At 37.6% G+C, this 23110-nt stretch overlaps 1 protein-coding gene across 6 annotated transcripts in view; it reads left to right on the forward strand.

The window, feature by feature from the left end:
• NEK11 (NIMA related kinase 11) overlaps positions 1–23110 on the forward strand; it is an 82462-nt gene that overhangs the window by 47258 nt on the left and 12094 nt on the right. For 5 of the 6 annotated variants that reach the window (XM_071429505.1, XM_071429509.1, XM_071429507.1 and 2 more), the window contains 3 exons: positions 9184–9308; positions 14532–14592; positions 20851–20947. In XM_071429505.1, coding sequence (XP_071285606.1) covers positions 9184–9308; positions 14532–14592; positions 20851–20947 — 283 coding nt within the window. The remainder of the gene's footprint in view (positions 1–9183; positions 9309–14531; positions 14593–20850; positions 20948–23110) is intronic. The other variant, XM_071429508.1, reaches the window with a different exon arrangement.

Here is a 23110-nt window from a genome sequence, read left to right on the forward strand (position 1 = left end):
TTTGTAAGACTCCCAACTCTTCATAAACTGCTACTGCAGTTAATAAACATGTTATTGTGTGGGAAGGAGTCAAGTTAAAAGAGAAGAATAGCTTCAGTTAAATACTTGTGGTATTTAAATTATTTGGGCAGAAAAACAAAGTAACAAATTAAAGCTGTATGAATAAAGGGACATATTATATGATCTCTCTGATCTCTATTATTTTTTTTTTTTTAATTTCTGTATACTGCAAAGATTATAATTTGTTGAATTCCTTAGCTTAATATCTTGTAATACATTACACCTGGCAAACCCCTGATTTCATTACAGTTTCAAAATAGCTAAGTATGTTACTGTAATTGTGTACATTATTCCTATGTCTCCGTGGCTAGTTTTAAGTTATGGATATATTGCTTTGACTTTCAAGTGGGCAAAGTTCAGTTGGCCCTCAAATAGGAAATGTTCACACATTATAAAATACTCTGCTTTTTTCCTAGCCTGTTATTTTTACAAACTGTGTTGAAGGATTTTCAAGATAGCTTTGTAAATCTTAGAAGGTTAAAAACCTGTAATATTTGTGAGCAGATCTTCCAGCATCTTTGCACACACACCTTTGTTTTGGTGCCTGTAAAACTGTACTTGTTCATTCTCATGGATAACTGAGTAACACTCTTTAAGATGACCATACAAGTGCTCAAAGGCTTTAAGGAAAATCAAGTCTTGTCTTGTTTTTCAGTCTGGCAAGTAAAAACAAAGCAGAATTGTAATTGTCATTAGAAAAAATGACATTAAGCACCTTTCTGCGTTATTCTTGTTACATGATCCTTTTTACATTATCCTTTGTAACCAGGAAATCTTGTCTCAATTAAGAGGACAGAATGCTGTGAGTTCTGTGGTGGTTAACCATTGGTCTTCTCATCCTTGTGGTTACCCTACTTCCAGGATCCTAAGGCTTATTCCCTGACTTGCTGCAATGATAGCGTGGGATGCTTGTGGGGAGAAACTTGGTGCTTTAGTTCTGGCATTTGCAGTTACCAGTCCTACACTTGTCCTTGGAACATGGGGTGACAAACTCCTGAGACTCTCAAAAGATCTGAGGGTGTAGTGTGCTCCTCTGACCTCCTCATCTGTCTCTTGTTTTCATTGCTTGGTTTCACACTGAGCCCAACTTGTCCCAGATTCAATTAAAGCAATACTAAATCTGATTTATTATAACAAATTCAAGATTTAATGAAGTTTGCATGTTTTACTCAGAAAATGAAAAATTAATCACTGCTTTTTTTCCTTTTTTATCATTGACTATAGCATTATTGTACTTATTTAAGAAGTTCTTCCCTTGAAGTATTGCCTTTGGAGAGCAGAAGTTGAACTCTAGCCATGAGCTCCTCAGGAAATCTTTTCCAAATCTATCTAATTTTCAACATGCCTAACTACTAAAATATTTTCATAGCTTCACAGAAATTCATAGCTTGCTTCTTACAAGAAGATTTGCACTTGCAGATTCACAGAGGGAAGCTTGCAAGAGTGAAGTCTTTACACAGCAGTTATGTAAAAAAACCCAAACACTTTCAATGTGGGGAGAGCAAATTATGTTAGTGTATAGCTCCTGCTTTTTTCCTAATCTATTTTTTAGACTGGTTTATTTTGGCATTGATAAAGAGAGTCTATTTCAAAATTCACCTTGGTTAATGACTACTGTCCTAGTCTTTTTAAAAATGTCACAGGAATTCCCTTCACTCCTTCCAAAGCATTATGTTAAAAAACATTTATGAAGCACCCCGTGAATTTAGGAAGCAATTAGAAGCAGATGCACTGAGATTGTGTAAGTCAAAAAAACTACTGCATACTGGATTCTGTAGCAGATCCTTCCAGATAATATCAGTGTTTTAAATCTTCCTTAGAAATATGCTAGCTCCTATTCCAAGTCGTCCTACATGCAGAGCAACATAGCTTTACACTGCACATTAGGCATGAGGTTAAACTGATGTAAATAAAGATGCACCAGGCTTTTGCTCAAAACAAAGCATCAGTGAACAGGATGGTGTTGAAAAAAATTTTACAAGGACTCCCTGTCCAGCCCCACTTGCAGTTTTATGGTTTACTTATCCAGCTAGAGGGCCTTTCTGGGGAGCTGAGACAAATTATACAGCTATGCAAGAAGCTGGAGGCAATTCCAAGTGAGGAAGAATTTGCTCTGAAAGAAGCTGTAAATGCTGAATTAGTTTGTATATTCTGCCAGTTTAGCTTTCACTGCATGTGGCTGTCAGACAACTGGGTGGAGGGAATGAGAAGGTGACAGCAGTGAAGATCTTGGTTGAATTCTCCTGCTGTATTTTCTGCTTCACAGAGCAAAGTGTGCCCCTGTGATCTTTTAAATATGTGCTTTCACAAGTAAATTTCATCTAGGTGTATAAGGGCTCAACACCTTTTTGCTTTGTTGCAATCATTTGCTTGTTTTTCTTACTTGTTCAACATATAACTTTTATTATTGCTTATATCTAAGTAAAATGTATTTTGCATCTTTGCTACATCCAGACTCTTGTGTGTACAACTACCTACACCGAGTTTAGATATGAGCCATTCCCATTTGTTTTCTTCTCTTTCTGTTACTTTTGGTTGAGAAAATGCTCCCAGTTTAAGTCTTAAAAATGGCATTCTTGAACCAAATCTCAGGGAGAAGGAAGTGAGTCTCTTAAGGGGCAGATTTTGTGTTAACATGTGGACTTTTTCCTTCCCAACACTCTTGTCAGACTGAAAGGGAAAGTGTCAGGAGGTCAGCATCTGCCAGATTCAGGAGGAAATCTGAGTTTTTATTGGAAAGTATGCTTTGACTGATAAAAAAAGTTTAAAATAACTCAGGGAGTAAGATAGTTTTTAAGTTGATGTCATTAGGTCACTTTTCCTTCAATTTACATCTCTTGGTCTGTTCCTGCTGGAAGCAGTGCTAGTAGTAGGGCAACTTTTACACTAAAAACGACTCTTATGGATAAATGAAATGGCTTCCAAAACTCACTAAATGCTCCTTGTTATTGACTAAATCCCTATGTTGTTCTTTCTCTTTATTCACCCATCATTGCTAAAAAGATTTCTGAATATTTGGAAGATTTTAGGTTTGCTGAACTTTTAAACCATCTCTGAAAGGCAGCATGGCTTCATCTTCATTGTCACTGCTTGCCAGAGCTCCCATTTCTGTATATGTGACAACTAGGAAATCAGAAGAAAAAACAGATTATTCAGAAAACTAGGGGAAAAAAGTGATTAAATTCTTCCTTCTTGCTGTTCATTTTTTGTTAACCACTCCTTTTAAGGTCTTCTTTTTTCCTCTCATGCTCTGTCTCTTTACTTACTGAAAAAATACCAAGTAGTGGAATGTTTAGGGGAAAAAACGGTGTTCTTCAAATAAAATATTTCTCTTAGAAATTTAATTTTTGTTAAAAAAAGGGTAATTTTTCCTTGGATAAACAATTTGAAACTTGCTACTTTCCTTCTAACATCAAGTAGTAGATGATTCCCATAAGGCCACTCAGATTTACACCCCCTGTATCTCTTTTTCCAGCCATTTCTTAATAGGTAGTTCTTCATTCAGTGACACCAATAAAATAATTGAAGCTTTTTTACTTTTTTTTAAAATGCAAAGAGGAGAATTATGAAATATTACTGTTTAAATTTGGTTATATTTCTAGTTCTCATTTAGGAGAACTCATTTTACTTAATGTAAAGCTGCACATGGCCATGTCAAAAGATGATTCATTAAACAACTTCATAGTCCTTTAGTGTTTCTCTAGAAGGATTGTACAGAACTTTCATGGGCACAAAAATCCTGTACATCTCCTAGTTAATTTCTTAAGTGTATGTTCTGAGAGTCTGTTTCTGCCTAGTTTAGAAGAGATGGACAAAATATTCCAGTTTTTCTGAACAATGAATCTTCAGAGCTTGAAAATGCATTTATCATCTATACCTGACCAAAGGATGGTGATTCTATTTGACTGAAACTTTTAAAGTTGAAGGGTTTTGTCTTGCAAAGGGGGAAAAAAACCCCACCTCAAACTCCCAAAGCAATCTGACTGAGCTTAGATTATAATTAAGAAGTTATTTTATTTTTTCTAATCATATGGGTATTGTCCTGAGCTGCAGAGTGCCACAGAGCCCTTCATCTCCTTTGTGGTAGAATTTCTCACTCAGGATGATGTAGACATGTCTCTGTCTTTCAAACATTTCTCCTACTGACCATGCTTCAGCTCCTTATGTTTTCTTCCTTGAAGACAGAAATCCCTTTCTGTTTTCTCCTTCTCTGATAAGTGATGCACAGCTCTGAAGAGAGCTGCCCAGCCCTGTGCACCAGCTCCTCTTGCCAGCTCCTAAATTTCTGCTTAGCTTGTTTAGTGTGTATGTTAAATATGTGTGCACAGACAAATAAATCTGGGGAGATTCTGAACTGTTTGTGAGGAATCAAACAACCACAGCATTAGAAAATAATTTAGGTTGGAAGGAACCCCTGGCAGCCTAGTCTAACCCCCTGCTCAAAGCTGTTATTTTCAGATCAGGCTATTTAGGGGTGACTGATCAAGTTTTGAACACCTCCAAGGCTTGATTGAGCTCTTGCATATTCTTTAAGCCAGTTCCAGTATCTTATCTTCTCCCTCCTCCTTCTCCTCCTTCCCCTCCTTCCCCTCCTTCTCTCCTCTTGTTCCAGATGTTTGCTGTGTCTTGTCCTATCACCATTCAGCTCTGTGAAGAGACAGGCTCCATCTTCCTTTTATCCTCTGATCAGATAGGATAGACAGCAGCAAGGTTTCCCCTTTGCCTTCCCTTCTCAGGGCTGAAGGGACTCTGCTCTCACAGCCCCTTCTTGCACCCAGCTTGGTGCCACTGTGGCATCTGCTCCAGTAGGTAACACCTGCTCCTATGGGATCAAACTGGTGTTTGCTGATGCATTTCCACAGAAAGGAAAGGATCAAGGGCACCTTTGTGGTACTGATGGGGTCCTGCCAGGACCTTTGTCCTGGCCCTGTCTCTCAATTTTCTGAGTTCTCTGTGTCAGTCTCTGGTAGCAGAGGTGTGGAAACATCAATTTCTGGTGTCCTGGTTCATGACACCATCTTAGGAGTCCATTATGTCTCGTGGCAGTGTGTCTCAGAGCACTTGAGTGATTTGCTCCTCACTTTCCTCTGTGTGATACTGAGCAAACTGAGGAGTGTAACAAAATGAAAATGTAGCAATCTTTTCCTTAACGTAGGAATGTGGCAACTGAGCAAATCTGCCTTTTTCCAGAGATGCAATGAAGCCTTTGGATCAAAAAGTAAAACAGTCGTTAAGAGTCAAGTGTGACTCTGTAACTGTGAATACAAATGGTGAAAATTTACATATGTTGCACCATTGTTTTCTTTTTTCCTTTTACTGTTTTTTTTTTTCTTTTTATAAAAGTGGTCTTACTTATTGTCTTCTGCATGCTCTGGAATGTGGGAATACTACATCAATGCAACAATGACAAGTATGAGTTTCAGGCAGAAGAAAATTAAAGATATTTATCAAAGTATTTTCATCTCTTTGGAGAAAATTGTTGTTGCTGAGTTACCATGCTACCTGAAACAAGCTCTGGTGGATTTAAGCAAAATATTACAAGTATCACATTCCTCTGTTTTGTGTTTAGCTTGTCTTCTTGGGAAATAACCAGGCTTTTATGTTTTTTTTTAGATAATGGGTTTTTATCCTTCATTCCACTATTAACATCATGTTACTGTATAGAAAGAGATCTAAAGAGGAATAGTTTTATTCAAAGTTTGTTTTCATTCAAACATCTAACAGCAAGTATCAAGTGTCTCAATGCTATGCCTAAACCATCTAGCAATACCAAAGCAACAGCTGAGTTTGTTTTGTATTCAGTGATTTGTAAGCAAATAAAAGCTGTTGTGACTGGCCTTGGTGCAATACACACAGCTGGATAAAGCACAGGGTGGTTTCAGAGATCAGCTGAGAGATGTGGGGGTGTGAGGGGGCAGAAGCAGCTCCACAGACCCTTCCTTGTGCTCCCTATGGAGAATGTAAGGATGCTGTATCAGAGATGCTCAGCTGGATGCCAGTCCAGCTGTCAAAACAGAGGCAGGGTCCCCTGGGTTCTGCAACAGCAGTTTTGTTTCCTCTTTCAGCACAACAGTCTTGGCATTGCCCTTGCTAGCACCACTTCTTTACCCAAGTGCCTCCCAGGCACAAATAAGCTTAATTTCCATTTTATTTATCAGAACAAAGGACAGCGGCAGGGTCCTGTCACCAGAGTCCATGCTAGGCTTTTCAGTGGTCAAACAGTCTAGCCCAAAGAGCAACATTTTTATTAAAAATACTTCTCTGAAAGCACAAACCAAAGAATTTTCTTCTGCATTACGTTACTAAGTGTGCAACTTCACTAGTAATGTTTAGGAATGGGAGCAGTAACCAGTCTTTTGTCACCTGGTTTGTGGAAATTGGAGGTGTATGTGGATTACATGGAATTATGGGAAGACTCAGGTGGCAAATATTCTAGAGGATGAACTGCAGACATGGAAATGGAAGCTTGTGGGGCCTGAACTACCCTGACAGTGCCTGCCCTGAGTTGAAAATACCAACTCACTCACGCTATCTGCACTAGGCCAGCACAGGTACAGCTTGCCAGGCTGATTTATGGTGTCTGCTGTGCCAAATCCACCTGATCTGTTCTTGAAATTCGTCTGATCCTGGGTCTCAGCTCAATAAGCTGTTCTGTACTCAGCTAATTCTGCAGGGAACCAGAGATGTCTTGTGCATCTATAATACATGGAGGACTGGGAGCTGGCTCTACTTTGGTAAGATTCAAAGAATTGTTATATGGAAACAGTTTAAATAAATGTGTAAATGCTTTGAAGGCTCCATCTTTCAAGATGCCAGTCATAAAACAAAAAAGTTTTAAGAACTTTGATTAGGTAAATACTAAATTCCCCTGCGCTGGACATGCTGTCTTCTTTCAGAAAAGCCACTTGGAATTGGTTTCTGAATTGGGGCCAGTAAACTTCTATACCCTGGGACATCTCCAGCATCTGAACTAGCATTTCAAATTGTATTACTAAGCTTGGATTAACTGACTGTCTGTGAACAGCTGTCAATTTCACAAATGGTGAGGTGAATAATTCCAATTTCACAAATGGTGAGGTGAATAATTCCAACAAGGATGCAAAGGCTGTCATGGAAGTGGAATAAAGCCACTGCCAGCCTCTCTGCATAGTTCAGGGGCATCACCAGTTTTCTGTGGTCATGTGCTGCTCACAAAGTATAGAGTTTACAGCAGCCAGAGCAGACATTTTAAAGTTACAGTGATGAGTAAAAAGGCTGATTTTGATGCCTTGTTTGGTTGGAAAGGGGAGGCTTGCATTTTTTAGTACAGCAATAAACAAATGCAGAATGTGGGAGGAGATGACTCAGAAAACACCAGCATAGTCTGATGCTTGTATTACAACATAATAAATGGGCTGTTTTATATGTATGTGAATGCACATAGACAGAATGCAGATGAACCTAATAAAATTATCTTAATCACTGGGATGACAGCCTCTCTGCAAGAAAGGAAAATTGATCACCTCATGTGGAAAAGGAGATGTATCTTAATTTTGAGGTGTTCTTTCCACGTAGAATGGATGATATTCAAGATTCTCTTTTTAATAAAGTGCTGGACTTTCTGTCAAATGGCACTTTGTAAACTCAAGCAATTAAATAAATGCTCTCTTTGTGAGAAAATATTTTTGGATTGGGGGTGTTCTTCTGGAAACTCAGGTATTGATTAGTTGTTTATTTGACTGTTTTTTTCAAACTAAGAAAGGTGAAAAATAGAAACAGGAAGGATTAGGATTAGAAATTGTGACAATGGAGCATGGGGCTTTTATGCAGCTTCCATTAATATCTTAAAACAGAAGTCTGTGTAAAAATGTGTCACCCTTTTGGACCTAAATCAGGTTTATAAAGAAAGGAAGTATTTTTGAAATTACTTTGGAGACAATAGATAGTAGACCTTATATCTCCACAGGAGAGCTTAACCATCTAATGTTGCAGATAGCTACACTATTTTTTCTGAGTTCTCTTTCTTTCACTTTAAAGATTAGAATTATTGCTCCTGCCCAAACTCAAATGTTTTTTATATGGATTTTAATTGCATTCCCCTGTTTGAATCCTTTTGGGTTTTTTCCATGTAAAACAATTTAAAAATAGATTAATAATTTTTATGTCATATTGTTTGAACTATATTTAAATGCAATAAAATAGAAGATAGTTCTCATTTCTCTAAAGGGGCAGTCTTAATTGAGAAGAGTGGTTGAAATTAGCATTAGCTAAAATTATGACAATGAAAGTGATGGTTTATGACAGCTGAACATTAAATATTTTTTGTCTTTAACTAACATTTCTTGTAGTAATATCCCCATGAAGGAGATGCAATCAGACTTCAAGCTGTTTCACTAATTCTTTTGTACAGAGTCTGGGATGCCAAAGGATTTCACCCAGTGCAGAGTGGCTGGAGTGTCTTTCAAACTGTGATGAATGTGTTGAGTTTTAGTACCAATTATTGTACTTCATGGGCTCATTGGCTACATTAATATTGCACTCACTGCTATTACTAAAACTTGTGATGGTAATAAATTGAGAGGGCATGACACCCAAGTAGGCATAGCTTGATTTTATACTAGTTTCTTTTATTTTATTGTAGTTTTTCTTCAAGAAAGTTTGGGAAAATATGTAGATTTAATTTCTCATATCTTTTAAACATGTACCTGATATATATTATTTTCCATTTAGCTTAGTGGTTGTATTCACCACAAGTTATGTGTGTTAGAGAAAACAAAACTGAGTTATAATTTCAGCTCACAAAAGATGGATTAAATTCAAAACTGGCCTTGCTTTGACTTAATGATGCCAAAAGGTCACTTCCAGCCTGATTTATTGTATATTTTAGAGATTTCAGTGTAATATCAATATAGATCCCTTAGGTTCATTAATTCACACATGATGATGATTTGCACTTTGCCAGAGACAGCTTTAACACTGCTTACCATATCACTGAAGACATTTTACTCTGAGAACCTAACCTTTGCTTTCAATTACAGAGTGCATTGCTATTGACATAACACTGGTGCTATAAAGTTCAGTTATATCTTTTTCAGATCATTCTTTTTTTCTCTATATATGCTATAAACTCATAATTGCCTTTAGAGATCCCTGAAGACCCAGAAATTGCAGAAGAATATTATAAAGATGAGTTTGAATCCTGTTCAGAAGACAGTGAAGAGGAGGAAGATGCAGAATTGTCATGGACAGTCTCTAGGACAAATCACCAGGTAAATGTGACCTTTGAGAGCCTTGTATACACTTGATAAACATTTTCCATGAGAAAACTGTTCCTTCCCAGAATTAGTCCTACTGACATTACTGATTTTTTTTAGAAATGTGTGTGTATATCAATACCATGAATTAATTATATGTGTATTATAAGGTATTGATGAGAAAGAATTTTGCATTCCTTCAAGATTAAAGGTAATACTCCCATGAATGCCTTAAGATAGATCATTGCCAGAAACCATTCTTGTGACTCTAAAACACTCAGAGTAGGATCCTCTCAAATGTCAGCTGTGATTTAAATTAAATTAAAACTGAAGATATACTTCAAGCATAAGATCTAAGTTCCAGCTCTAATTCCCAAGCAAAGATAGTCACCTCTAGTTCCTGCATAGACATATTTTCTAGGACAGTGTGATGAATGATGAGCCTAAACAGCTGCAAGACTTGTTCAGCAAATCTGTAGACTTTTCCACCTCACTGAAAGTGTCAGTGAAGAGAAAACTTATTGCTGAAAGGCTTAAAGTAGCTTTATCATTTAAGGCTGCCACAAGAAAGTCAGGGATTGCAGTGTGAAGGTTGAAGATTATTGCAAAAGGCACCTCATTTAGATCTGATCAGAATGAGCTGAGATGAATCTTGTCTCCAGTGATCAAGTCTCAGTGAAATCAATAAACTTAAGTGCCTGAGGCAGTTCTGAAAATGGATCTTCCCAAGGCATTCAGGAACTATCAATTTCTCTCATGGCCTCCAGTTTCAATCATGGCCTGCAGTGCCTCTGAATGGTACTGTCTGGTTCTGCCTAGGAACAGTAACTTTATTCTGTGATCATCTGCAATGTCTGCAGAGCAGGGTGTGATGTCTTCTGCATTCCAGGGAACCAGCCAAGAAGACTAATACTCTTCACTAAATTATAAATAACTTGTGGTTTTTGAAAAATTTGAACTAATAGCTTCTTTGAGATGTAGTTTTTAAAGCAAAAATAATGTGTGAGAAATCAGAACTCTACTTCTACAACAGTAGCAGGGGATCCTGAAATTGTCCCACAAGTAGAACTTGAAGTTTACTCAGAAACAGCTCCATTCAATCTAGACATGTCCCCCTAACTTTCAAATTAAACACACAGGATGCCTTAAAATTCAGGAGCAGATTAGGCTATAGTAAAGAAATTGTTACTCAATTGTAAAACAGTGGATTTTCTTAGACAATACTTTTTTAAAGTTTGCTGCATTTATGCTTACCCACAACACATAGATATACAAGGAAATCATTGCCCAGAAAGTCTACCACAAGGTACTCTTGAAAACAAAATTACTGCTCATTTTCATCAGACTCTGAGAGAATTTTTCTTTTTTAGAATGCCTTTTGAAATTTTCATTCAACTTTCATTGATGGTATCATTAAGTGTCAGTCAGTAGTGATTTTGAACAGGCAGACTGCTGCTTAGAATTAATGAAGGGCAGAAGACAAAATTAGATTTCTCAGTAATGCAGAATAAGTTAGGTGTTGGCATTCAGATGTGAGCTGCAACATTCCCTCGTGTTGGACTGACTAAAAATCCCATAATAAGAATCAGCATGGTGGGCTGGAAGAACCATCCCACTGGCACCCCATTGTCTCTGTCACCTTAAGATATTCAATAAGTGTGTTTCTGGCTATTGACACAATTACCTTTTCTATTTTTTGGGAAGTGAAAATAGGCACTATTTTTTCAAGTGAAAAATTCTGCAGTAAATTGGAGGTGAAAGCAGACTGAACATACCTGTGCAAATCTGAACACCTTTGTCTGAACTCAACAAACAGAAAGGCGTGAGGGGAAGTAAGCAAGCATTATTAGGGAGTAAACATCTCATGCAAGTTGGATGGAATACACAGAGAGGTCCCTCTTTGGTGATTATAAAGGAATTTAGAGTTATTAACATGCACACAACATCTTCCTTTGGATATCAATGATTATGTGAGATGAATCCTACTCAAAGTAGGTGGGATCATGCTCAGTATTAATAATAAGTTTCAAATCCTACCAGAATAGCAAAGGTTTGCTTCTGCAGTCATTTACTTAATACCAAAACTCCTACTTCTGTTTCTATGATGGTATTCATACTCTTAAACCCTTTCTTCAAAGATACCTTAAACCAAGCTTTTGGAGCTGTGTGCTAAAAAGACATTCCACTGCAACACAGTAAGGGCTAGTAAGGTAATTTCTGCAAATCTCTTAAATTTCCAGTCCCAAGATTGCTTTACTAGTTACTTCTGTGCAGAGAGGGCAAAAATGTTGCACCTGGTGGTGCTCTCTGGTGACTCCATTATTTCAAACAAGAATTAAAAAAATTTCCAATGTTCATGCAGTAGCATGGGGTCAGAAAAGTCATCTTTATGAACAACATATTAAGGTGCAACATGTAGAAAGGGATGTGAGCTATTTATTCAAGCCTAATATAGGCTCCCACAGATGTCAAGACAGACTGAGAAGTAGCAGCCTCATGTGGGATGTAAGACTGCCTAGGAAGGTAGAGTTAGGCACTGAAACACTTTTAATTTTAAAGGTTTGGGGTGGGAGCTGAGACAGCTTTTTTTTCTCATGTTGGTACAGCCAATCTGATTTCAGACACATTTTCCAGCACTGGAGTTTAGTGTCCTTTTTTCCTTTCTTTTGGAGCAGAAATGCACATTGACAGATTTCAAGCAGCAATTTGCCGCTTTTCCAGACCTCCACCTCTTCAAGCCAGTGGTTCTTTTCCACATGTTTTTTTAATAGGAGAACCAGTTTCTAATTAGAGGGAAATCATAAAAAATAATGACAAACTGTTTTTAAAAGCATTTTAACATGTGATGCTTAAACAGAGGTTTCATCTTGAAAAGTTAGTGTGTAGTGAAGCTTCCATTGGCTTTGATTTAGCTGAGATGCTGGTGGATGCTCTTTGCTGCAGCTCATCCCCATGCTCTTAGTGGTTTTTCTCAGTGACCATAATAACAAATTCACCCTCTTCACTATGACAAAGTCTACTACTGTGATGCAGTAGGTTCCTATTTTCAAATTCCAAGTTGCTTCTGAGATTGTCAAGCCAGACAATCAGCTGACATAAATTATCATAGCTCGAGCAGCTCTGAGTGGTCTGTGTGCTGTGACCCCTAAGATGCTCCCCTGGATTCCTAACACATGTTTTGGCAGGTTTATGGCTGTTAGAAGTGGGGTTATTTGTTCTGAATCTGGAATGTGCAAGCATTCACCCACACTGGCCCTTGTGCATGGGAGTGCCTCTCTTCTGGGCATCCGTCACAGTCCCTTGTCCCTTCTGTAGGGCTTTGCTTCCTCTGAAAAAAAAAAAAAAGAAAAAGAAAGAGAGAAAGAAAGATTAAAGAAATAGATTAAATGAAACAGCTAAATCCTCTTCCAGTGCTGAACCCAAGAGGGGAAAAGATAGGAGTGATGAAGAGGTAAAAATACATCTTTTGCCTTACAGCATAAAAAGAAGAAACCAGTTTTGTTGTTATAATTGGAGTAAATATGATGTCCTGTTGAGAGAAGTCAAAGGTTTGGGAATTACAGGCTTTATCCCATAAAAATGATTTAAAAAGTTTTTATTAAAGTGTTTTTATAACCATATAAAAATAGTGTTTTATATGGTTATTTACTATGTTTTGCCTATCTGTCTGAAGATTTGTGGTTAACTGTTAGTGATAATGAAAATAAAAATAATTACAAAGTAATATTAGCAGAAAATCAATACAACTCTTTCATTTTGAATGAAAAAGATTTAATGAAATCTTTTTAATTAAGTCATAATGGTTCTTTTTTCTTTTTAGAAGTACAGAGAAATTATATCTGTAATATTGTCTTAATTCAATATTCAGTATGTACTGTGTATATTAACATAATGAATGCATTCCCTGGCACTTCCTGGCAGCAGAACTGGAAACCCTTGTGCTGACTTGATCCAATCAGGACCCCACAGGCTGCTCCAAAAGGGCAAAGAGGCTCCTTTGAGCCTATGAGCTTGTGGGTTACCTGTTGTAATGGCCAACCAAGAACCTGATTCCTGCCTTGCAAACCTCAGCCAAAGTAGCAGAGCCTGTTTCAAATATAAGCCCATGAAACAACTTGGGGTGAAGAATAGTTAGTTTATGCTCATCCATAACAGCTCCCACTTGCACCAGAAGGTCCCTAACCAGCTGGAAGTCATTGCCAACAATTATTGCTGTCTTATTTAGGTGTACTGGCAGTTCCTAAGTTGAGAGATTTAGAATGGGCATTTTAGTAAGATCACAGAAGAATATAAAATAGGTCGTCCCTCATAGAAATGGAGGTCAATAGTGTTTGTTTTTATTCCATTGTTTTCAATCTTAAAGGCATAGAGTGCTGACTATTTTTTAAAAATACATATTTTTGACATATTTTTTAAAAATACGTATTTTTGACATATTTTCTAGCAAGGTCAAGATTTTGACTGTCAGTTTTAAATAGTCAATAAATGCTGTGTTTTTAAATGTGATATGGCAGCACTTTCTGCACACTCAGAGTCCAAGTTTTTCTTGGACTTTCATAAAATTGTGATCTTCTTCCTGGACAACAATCACTGTTTAGTGGCTAGAACTTTAAATTTCATTTGTGTATACAAACAGCATTTCATGTGAATGATATCATGGCAAAACTGTCAGCCATCTGTTTGGTAGCAGAACACTTGAAATATAAAAATGTTAAAATCTCTTCTTAATTAAAAAATTTTTAATTAGTTGTTGTTACTAGACATGTAAGTAGATGCAATTACATGAAAGATAAGTATTAATTTGCTGTGGGCAGCTATCATAAGCATAAAAATTTTGGCATAGTTAAAAAGTACAAACTTGCCTTTTTCAATGTAATATTGTTTTAGATATTCCAGAACTAACTGATGATAAAATGCTGGTATATTTTCAGAGACTGCACACCACCCTCCACAGTAAATATATCTCCTTTAAATTCCATGCACAGTTGTTGTAAACACTCGTGTTCTGCAAGGAATCTGACTTAAATTGTTGTTTGGTTATTGCATAATTCCAAAGCCTGATGTTTTAGGAGAAGAAGATATAGAAAATGTCCTGAGCAATGTAACTTCTTTATAGTTTAGTCTTGACACTTACTGATGTGATATCCTCTATGTTTGTGGGATGGTACCTCTGGGACATGGTGTTTGTGTTTCGGTTTGTGCTCACACTAATGCTGTTCCTATTTCTTTTATTCACAGGACAGTGATATGGAGGCAATGGTTGAGTATTTGGAGAGTGTCCTGAATAGCAGCTCATTGGGTAAGATGATATATCTTCTTTAGATAGCAGCAGTTATTAGCAGTCTATATGCATCACTGTCCAACTATTTCCATTTTGCAACAAAATAACTCAAAAAATGTGATCCCTTTGAAAATTACTTCCTTAATCTACTGCAAAGAAGTATAATGTATATAAAGAAGTATAACTATGCCAAAAGAAAAGGCATAAATAGTTAAGTGCTTCTGTTGAAAATAATAAAACCATAAAGCATGATAGTCAGAAGTATAGAATGTTATAAAAAAAACTTCTAAAAACTTGGCTACTGTCATTTTCTCTCCAGAGGAAAATATTTGAAGATGTGTAAGCTATTTTATAGTTATTAATCCTGGTTACAATAAGAGAAAATGAATTAAAATATTTAATATTTTTAAAATTATGATAAAGGTTTGGATAATAATTTATGTAAGAGTATCTCATTACAAATATACATTACAAAGATACAAAGAAAACAGTGAGAATTTAAGTCTGTAATTTAATCCTAAAATCTCTGGCAAAATGTTGTCTATAGATTTACAGTTGGAAAACCTGGGTCATTGTGGTCTACTTAAAAGCTAAAAAGAAAACTGATGTGAAAGAAGGCTATTTACTGTGGCTGTCACAGTCACTGTCCTCAGAGCCACCAGGTGGGACTGAGTGTGAGCTGCATGAAAGGCCAACTGAGTTCCCAAAGGCTCCCATGAGAGCTGCAGCCTCATTTAGCTGCTTTGTTTGCACTCATTCAGTTGGGATAAACCTGACTTGTGATTATCTAAAACCACAACACAGGAGACTCCTAGGAAGTCCTGCTTCCAGAGGTTCTTCCAGTGCTGAGCTCTGGTTCACCCCTGCTTGTGAGCCTGGGCAGATGGGAAGAGAGAGCCAAAGAAGAAGGATGAAGGGGAGTAATCAAAGTTGTTGCCATCATAGTCCTGTAGGTCACCTTCTGGGTGACCTTCACTGATCACCTTCTGGGCCCCATGCCAGGAGACCCTCAGGACTGAAGGAAGGAACATTTACCTCCAGTTTCTCTTCACACTCACAGAGAACCCCCTGTCTCCATATTCTGCACTCATTCATGCATTTGCAGCGTCACTGTCTGCAATGGGTTTGCAGAAGTTGAAATAAGAAAAAAATTTTGCTCTGTGCTTCAATATCCCTTCATTTAATTAAAGAGAGGAATTGCCTTGAAGGTTGGTGAGAACAAACAAGACTATTAAGACAAACAGTGATGTTTTAAAAACAATCTTAGTATTAGAAACTCCCTTATCTTAATCTTTTCCCTTCAGTATTAGGGACAAGAATATGAGTTTTTAAAAATTGTAATATTAAAGAATAAATTGTACTTTTATCACTAAAAAAAATTCCAACCAGTCTGTGATGAAACTTACAGGCTTTTTTCAAACTAGACAGTAATTAGGTATGATTTTCTCCAAAGAAATATATGTAATGATAATAAGAGACAAATCTCCAGGTTTCCTTTTATCTTTGTATGCCCAGTATCACTTAGAAAGTTTAAACTTTCATTATTTTAAGTTCTTCCAAAATCAAGCTATAAATCTGCAGCTGGGGTCATTTTTATGTGTTTGCTAATGTTCATTTATACCTTGCATATTCTTCACTGGGCTCCAAATTCCCATTACATCAAAATTTTCTGTATATAGTGCAATTTACATAGGTTAGATACTTGCTGTCTTTTTCACCCTAAAGCTAGTTGTGTCCCCTTCCAGGTCTGTATTTCTTTCACTAACCACTAGGACATTGGTTTTACCCATGGCATTGCCAGTGTGAGTCAGAGCCTCCCTTCTTGACATCCCATGCCTGTAGTCCTTTACATCTCATCTTTTGTTCCCACTTTTCAAGGCATCTGCTGTTGTATCTGGCCTGTACTTCTCTACGTTAATTGAATTAAGTTAGTTATAAATATGTCTTTCTACACAGAATACTACTAATCCATCTAAAAAAGCAGGTTGTATGTTACAGGAATAACTGGAAATAAAACAAAACAGCCCACTGCATAGTAATTAAAAAAACTGCTGCTATAGTTTAAGCACTTCAGTCAAAATTTCTGTCAGGACAAGCCAAGATCAGACAAAGCCTGAAGCCTTGCAGACTCAGGTGTGTGGCCTGGGGCAGGCAGTGGCAATACCATATTGCTGGGCTACAGAGCTGCAACAGAATTGTAATGGCTACTCCTGAAAACAGTGTGGATTTCATGGCAATAATAGGGCAATGGAAGCAGGAATCTGGCCAGGACAGAATTTCTTGTAGCATCTTTCATTGTTAAAGTATTACAAAAAGATTATGAGTCATTTCAAGTGGCTGTTAGAGAAAAACCAAGAAGAAAAACACTAGAACTTTTTTTTGTCATCAAGGGCTGTGATAAAAAAAAATGCAATAAATATAAATTATTTTTCAACAGATGGAATTTGTTTAGTATAAACCTCAGTGTTTATGAAAGGACTTGGGAGGTAACTGAGTTTTCTCCTCAAGAGGTCCCAGAATCACTCCAAGTACAAGAACTTTTCTGGTACACAATTGCTTTCATGTTGTCTATAAAGGTCCATGTGGAGTGTGTTTGAAATAACATAGGCTGTGCTGATAAATTGAAAAATTGGGTAGATCCCAGAAAAAAACTCTAGAAGATAAAGGAGTTTGAAAAACTCATTTTAAAATTTACTAAATTTGCTTGGCATTAAGGGAGAGAAGGTTAGGGGCTGTTGCGTCACTTTGTATTGTTTATGAATCTGGAAAACACATCTGTTTCTAATCTTTTCTATCTTGTACAAAAAGGCATTGTAGGATCTCATGTGTAGAAGTGAAAGGTAAAGAAAAGAAATCTGAAACACAAACAGAAGTTTGTGATTCAGTGGAGATAACAGCTTCACAACACATCATGGCTTATGAAGAGATGCAGTAGGTGTGTATCACCTATTTTTTGGTCACTAGCAGGAATGTTTGTAGGAATGCCTTTGGACCATAATTTATGAAAACTCTTACCAGATAATGCACCTGTGAATAAATTCCTTTCTCTACAGATCCTCAGTGCAAACCTCCAACTGGTGCTCTATCACCTGAGAGGACAAAGATCTTTTGCCCTTTGCCCTATGTTGTTTCTGCAATACTGGGTTAGACACTGGGAGACATTGAAATCCATTTAGAAAACCACAATACCTGGTTTTGAAAAGACAGTGCTCTTGTTGTTTCATTTGATTTTGTTTAATGGATCAAGAATGATATCTTAGATAAAAAAAATGCAAATAATTATCTGGTAACTTTTTGAAGAAGCATAGTTCCTTCTTGTGTGTTGATATGTGGGTACACAAACTGTCTGAAGCTGGGTGCAAAATACATTAATTATCAAGTAACTGCTTCTAAGAAAGTACCTTTGATGTAGAAGTGGAATGGCTATGAATCATCCCAGCAACATTTGTTGAGGTGTGCTGTAGCAACAATGTATCAAGCTCTTAGCAGTCTTCACTGAGAACTCATTTCTTTAATGAGGAACCACACCTTTGTAGCATCCTAAAATATTGTCTGTGCTGCCTTGCAGTAGCCAAAAAATCATATTAAATGGAGAGAAAGATATAGAGTTTGCACAAAGGGACTAAGTTTTTCTTGGCCAATTGCCAATGTGTAAAGTAGACAAAATTTGAATTATCTAGCCAGAAATCCCAGGGGAGAAAAAAAAAACCAAAACAAAACCAAAAACCAAAACAAACAAGAAGAATGTTTTTAATAATGAAATGTCAGAGGAGAAGGAAATATTGTCGTAATAAATATACTGAATTCACTACACAGAAAGAATATGCCAAGCTCTTACTACAGTGATGTATCCTGTAATAATAGTAATGCCAGAATTTATCTGGTGCCTGTGGTTAAATGTGCTCCTTTTTAAGAGACAGCAAGGTTTATATTTTCCTTAGGACACTGGTGCTCAGGGCATCCATTTTTAATTGGTTTCAAAGCACTTAAGCCCTACATCTGGACCTTAGTACTGTGCCAACTGAGAGAGGAGCCCACTAAGTCACAAGCACTGCTTTGCACAGCACCTGGGATTTCCTGAGCTCTCCTGAGGATAACTCAATTTTCCAGTGCTGCTGAAGGAGTTGAATGCTTACAGACTCCATGTAAAACATATGGGTATGCATGTGCACTGTTACAGTAAACAATCAGGAAATGTTTTTTGCATTAATAGGCAAAATAATTGGTTGCCAGTAAGAACTGGCCTTATCATTTTTCATCTTTTAAACTACATTAACTGTACCTGAGTTGTAATACTTGGGCACCAGATAACTCCTAGACATTAGGTGTAAGATAAGCTAGGAAAATGTTTTTAAATGTGCAATTGTTTGTCCATCCTGCTAACAGAATCAGGAATCCATTTCTTCTGTGCTTCCAAGCTTCTGAATCCAGCAGATGCTCACTGTGAGTGATCCAGTAGGATCACTCACAATGGAAAGTTTTATCTCAGTATTCAGATGGATGTGATCAGGGTCTAGAATCATGTCAGGCATAGGAGCCTAACTGTTGGGAGAGCCATGATTACACATTCCAGGAAAGCATTGGGTGCTCTCTGGGGATGTCTGTATCAGCTCATAGAGGGAGGGGAGCTGCAAGCTCCCTCTGGCTGCATGCGATCCCTGTTAATGTAATCCATACTAAGCCAAACCCCAGCTGAGTCCAAGCTAAAAACCCCTGGTAGGAGGGGAGTGTGGGCTCAGTTAGACAAGACATTGTGTTAACGTGTTTGACTTTTGGCTTGCTCCTACCCTATGCAAAGTCCTCCTGTGCCTGGTCAGAACTTGGGTCTTGTGTGGCACAGCCCACACATTTACACCCTAATACATCTCCTTTTTTTGGGAAGTGAAATCCTAGTGCCAAACAATTTGCAAGAAGAGGCTAAAATAGCTGCTTTGTTCAGCTTAACAAATTGAAAGCTGAATAGGATTTTTTCCAATTATGAAGAAATGAAAGGTATTTGCTGAGTCCCCAGGACCAAGGAGGACTTGATGAATCTGACTCCATGTTCTTAGAAGTCTAATTTATTATTTTATGTATTATATTATATTAAAGAATGCTATACTAAAACTATACTAAAGAATAGAGAAAGGATACTTACAGAAGGCTTAACAAGATACTAATGAAAAACTTGTGACCTCTTCCAGAGTCCCGACACAGCCGGATGGTGATTGGTCATTAAGTAAAAACAATTCACATGTTGGATAAACAATCTCCAAACCACATTCCAAAGCAGCAAAACACAGGAGAAGCAATCAAATAATTATTGTTTTCATTTTTTCTCTGAGTCTTCTCAGCTTCCCAGGGGAAGAAATCCTGGCACAGGGATTTTTCAGGAAATATGACAGTGACTTGAAAGGAGTATGCAAAAGGGAAGGAAATAACTGCATAAGCCAAGGAAAAGGACTGGCACAGGAGGAAAATGAGCACGAACTGCTTGACAAAGAAATTTTATCAGGAAATAAGATATTTTAGCCACTAGCTCCCAGTAAGGCTTTGAAATGTCTTTCAATGGAAGCAGTCAGGGCAAAAAGTACATAAATTTCTTAGGAAAACCACAGACTTGTATGATGGGATGACTACATGAAATTGCAGCATATTTGAGCTGATAACCCTGACAGTCCTCTGTGATTCAGCACTTCTGTGTTCCTGTGGTCGAGGGCTTCAGTGGTAGGTGAGCCCTAGGTCCTGAAATATTGCAACAGCTCACAAGGCCTGCAAACAAAAAGAGTGGGCATGTGTGTTTATGCATGTATATATTTCTTACACATATATATGTATTTACATATACAGGAATGTTTATATATATATATATTTTCATACATAAAAAGAGTACCTTTATCTGAAGGAGAAACTGATGTCATAAGATAAATACTTCCAGTTTACAGTAATGATCAAGCTCAAGGAGAGACTTGCCTGTTAGGAAGAATGTTCATGCTCTTAAGGATAAGTAAAAAAACAATGGAAGAAAATGGAAGAAAAGAAGTGACTTTCCTTTCTGTTGTAATTCCTTGTGTATTCCTTGTTATTCCAGTTCTGGTGCCTTTAGGCTACAAACCTACTTGTCCCTCAGAAAGGAGTTGCCCTTAATGTACATTTAATAATCTAATTCATCTTTAATTAATGTGGCACTGCCTTGTGAGAAGCAGGAATAGTCTTCCTCCTTCTGACTGCCCTTCTGCAATAGAGCTCGGGGGGATGAAGGTGAATAAGGTTGTGTGTCTGTGCATTGATTTGTAGGCTCGAGGACTGTCACCAGAGTGTCTCCAGGGGAGCCCCGGGGATTCAGAGCTCTCAACAGCACAATGGCTGAGACCAAGCTGAAACACATGAGGGAGTAAGTAGCATATTTATGCATTACCAATGTGCAGGCAAGGAATATGGATTTGGAAAACTGCAAAGCACAGAAAATAAAACCCAAAAGTCCCCCCAACAAAAAGAAGTGGATGGTAAGGTGTTCAGAGACTTGCCTGCTTGTCTCCAGAGAGGATGAAAGCTGACCCTCATTTCTGATTGTTTTCTTGTAAGCTGCACGATCACTGACATCCTTCCAGGATCCAGTTTGCCTTCCCTGCTGTCATGTCATTCTGAATTTCACTTTCTTTATTAGCACAGCCCATGCCCACAAGTCACCTGCAAATGTACACATTACCACCCTGTTTGGTCCCTCACCTGCACTTCATTTTTGCCTGGAATGAAAAGTAAGTGGGTTTGTTTCCCATGGTGATATGATGTTTTAAACCAAACAAAATTGCAGCTCTTGGCTGGTATTTTCAAATGAGACAGCAGACAGTACATGGACAGTTCCCTTTGAAACTCATTGTCTACTGATTTTCAGCATTGCTGAAATCCCAGCTTTATTTGTAAAGGTTTCAGTGTCTTAATAAAATGAAGATCTGTGCTTCCTTTCTAGAATGTACTGGTTAATGTATCTTGAGCCTTTATCTTGACTCAGTAATTTCTGGCCTTCCAAGATTGATTGCATCCTGTTTTAGGTGCTGATCTGATAATCATAGTGATGTGTATTATTTCTGAGATCAAATATTCTTTGCAATGTTGTGAGATTCAGCTGCTCTCAGAATGTAAACTCTTTGAAAAAGGGCAATTTTTTCTCCTGTGTAGGTGGACAGTGCCAATAATCTGGTGGATGTTATTGGAATACAAATAAGTTCAAACAGTAGATGCTAAGAGTTATTTAAGTGAGCTCTCTGAAGAAAATGAGTACAATTCCAACAGCATTGATAGCAATCACTGTTTAAAACAAATCACCATGTACTACAGGAAAATACAAATCACATTTACTCCTGATAGAAGTTGTTTGGTTTTATAGTATTTCAAGATTCAGCAGCTCCCGAGGTTTCACTTCATGGCTTAGCCCTTACTATGCAATCAGTCCAAGGTCTCACAGCCTTCCACTTGTACTGCTTTCCATTCTTTTTTCATGGAAACTACTTACAAAAATAAATTACTGCATTATGTTGTCCCAGCTACTTGCAAGGTTAGATTTTTAGTCAAAATGCCTACTAAGCTTAGAGATTTCACCTGGTGTTCTCATGGTTTCTGGATAGAACTTAAAATATTTTGACTTTGTGATCATTGTTTTTAGGGCTGAAGTATGAATAAATCACTTCTTTCAAACTCTCTTTTTCCACTGCTGTTTCATGGTTTTCATGGTTTGTTGAGACTCACATTATTGTCCTTTCTCCAAAACATAGCATGATGTTTTCATTTTCTGAATACATTAAGGTGAGAAAGGACTTAATTGCTTGGAAAGTTAAGTGTAAGGAACAAGTCAATGAGCACAGTACCCAGCATGTGCATAGTCAAGGAGATCCCTGCAAACTCTGACCCCTGGCCAATCTACACACAGGGCACAGTGGGGTTTTCAGTGGTGAGAAGGAAGCACATCTGGCTATGAATCAGTACATAAAGCCACATAGCTTCTCTGCTCATCCTTCAGCAAATTTCATATGATGTAGTTTTTGAATGTCATCCACATAACAGTGCCACATAAGCAAGGCTAATATAATTTAGACTTGTGCTATTCAGTTTTACTTGGATAGGTGCAGATTTTTGTGGGGGGGTCTTCCAGATGACAGCTTCTGATGAAGGAAACAATGTGGGGGATTTGTCTTACTGAGACAAACTGAGTAGCTGGAGTTCCTAAAAGGAAAGAGGAGAGCAGAGCAGGGGCAATAATGTGGAGGTGCAGTGAAATCTGTTTGGGTGTCAAGTCACTCTAGAAAGAGGACTATGAAGGTTTGGGATTTGTATCATTTCCAGATGTTAGGAACAATAGGTTCTGATGAGGGAGACCCCTGTGTCATGAGCTGTTCATAAAGAGACCTTGTGCCCATGCATTACAGATGATGTTACTGGCAGAAAGTGTCAGTAGCTCTAATAAAATGGTAGATTAATCTAAAATAACACAGGGTCTAACAGTGAAAGCACCTTTTAGCCGTTTCCAATTGACATGTGAAAAATGCTGGCTTGGAAACCA

This window comes from Agelaius tricolor, unplaced genomic scaffold (assembly GCF_023055355.1).
Source record: "Agelaius tricolor isolate 1412-34295 unplaced genomic scaffold, bAgeTri1.0.p SCAF_6, whole genome shotgun sequence".
Classification (NCBI taxonomy): Eukaryota; Metazoa; Chordata; class Aves; order Passeriformes; family Icteridae; genus Agelaius; species Agelaius tricolor.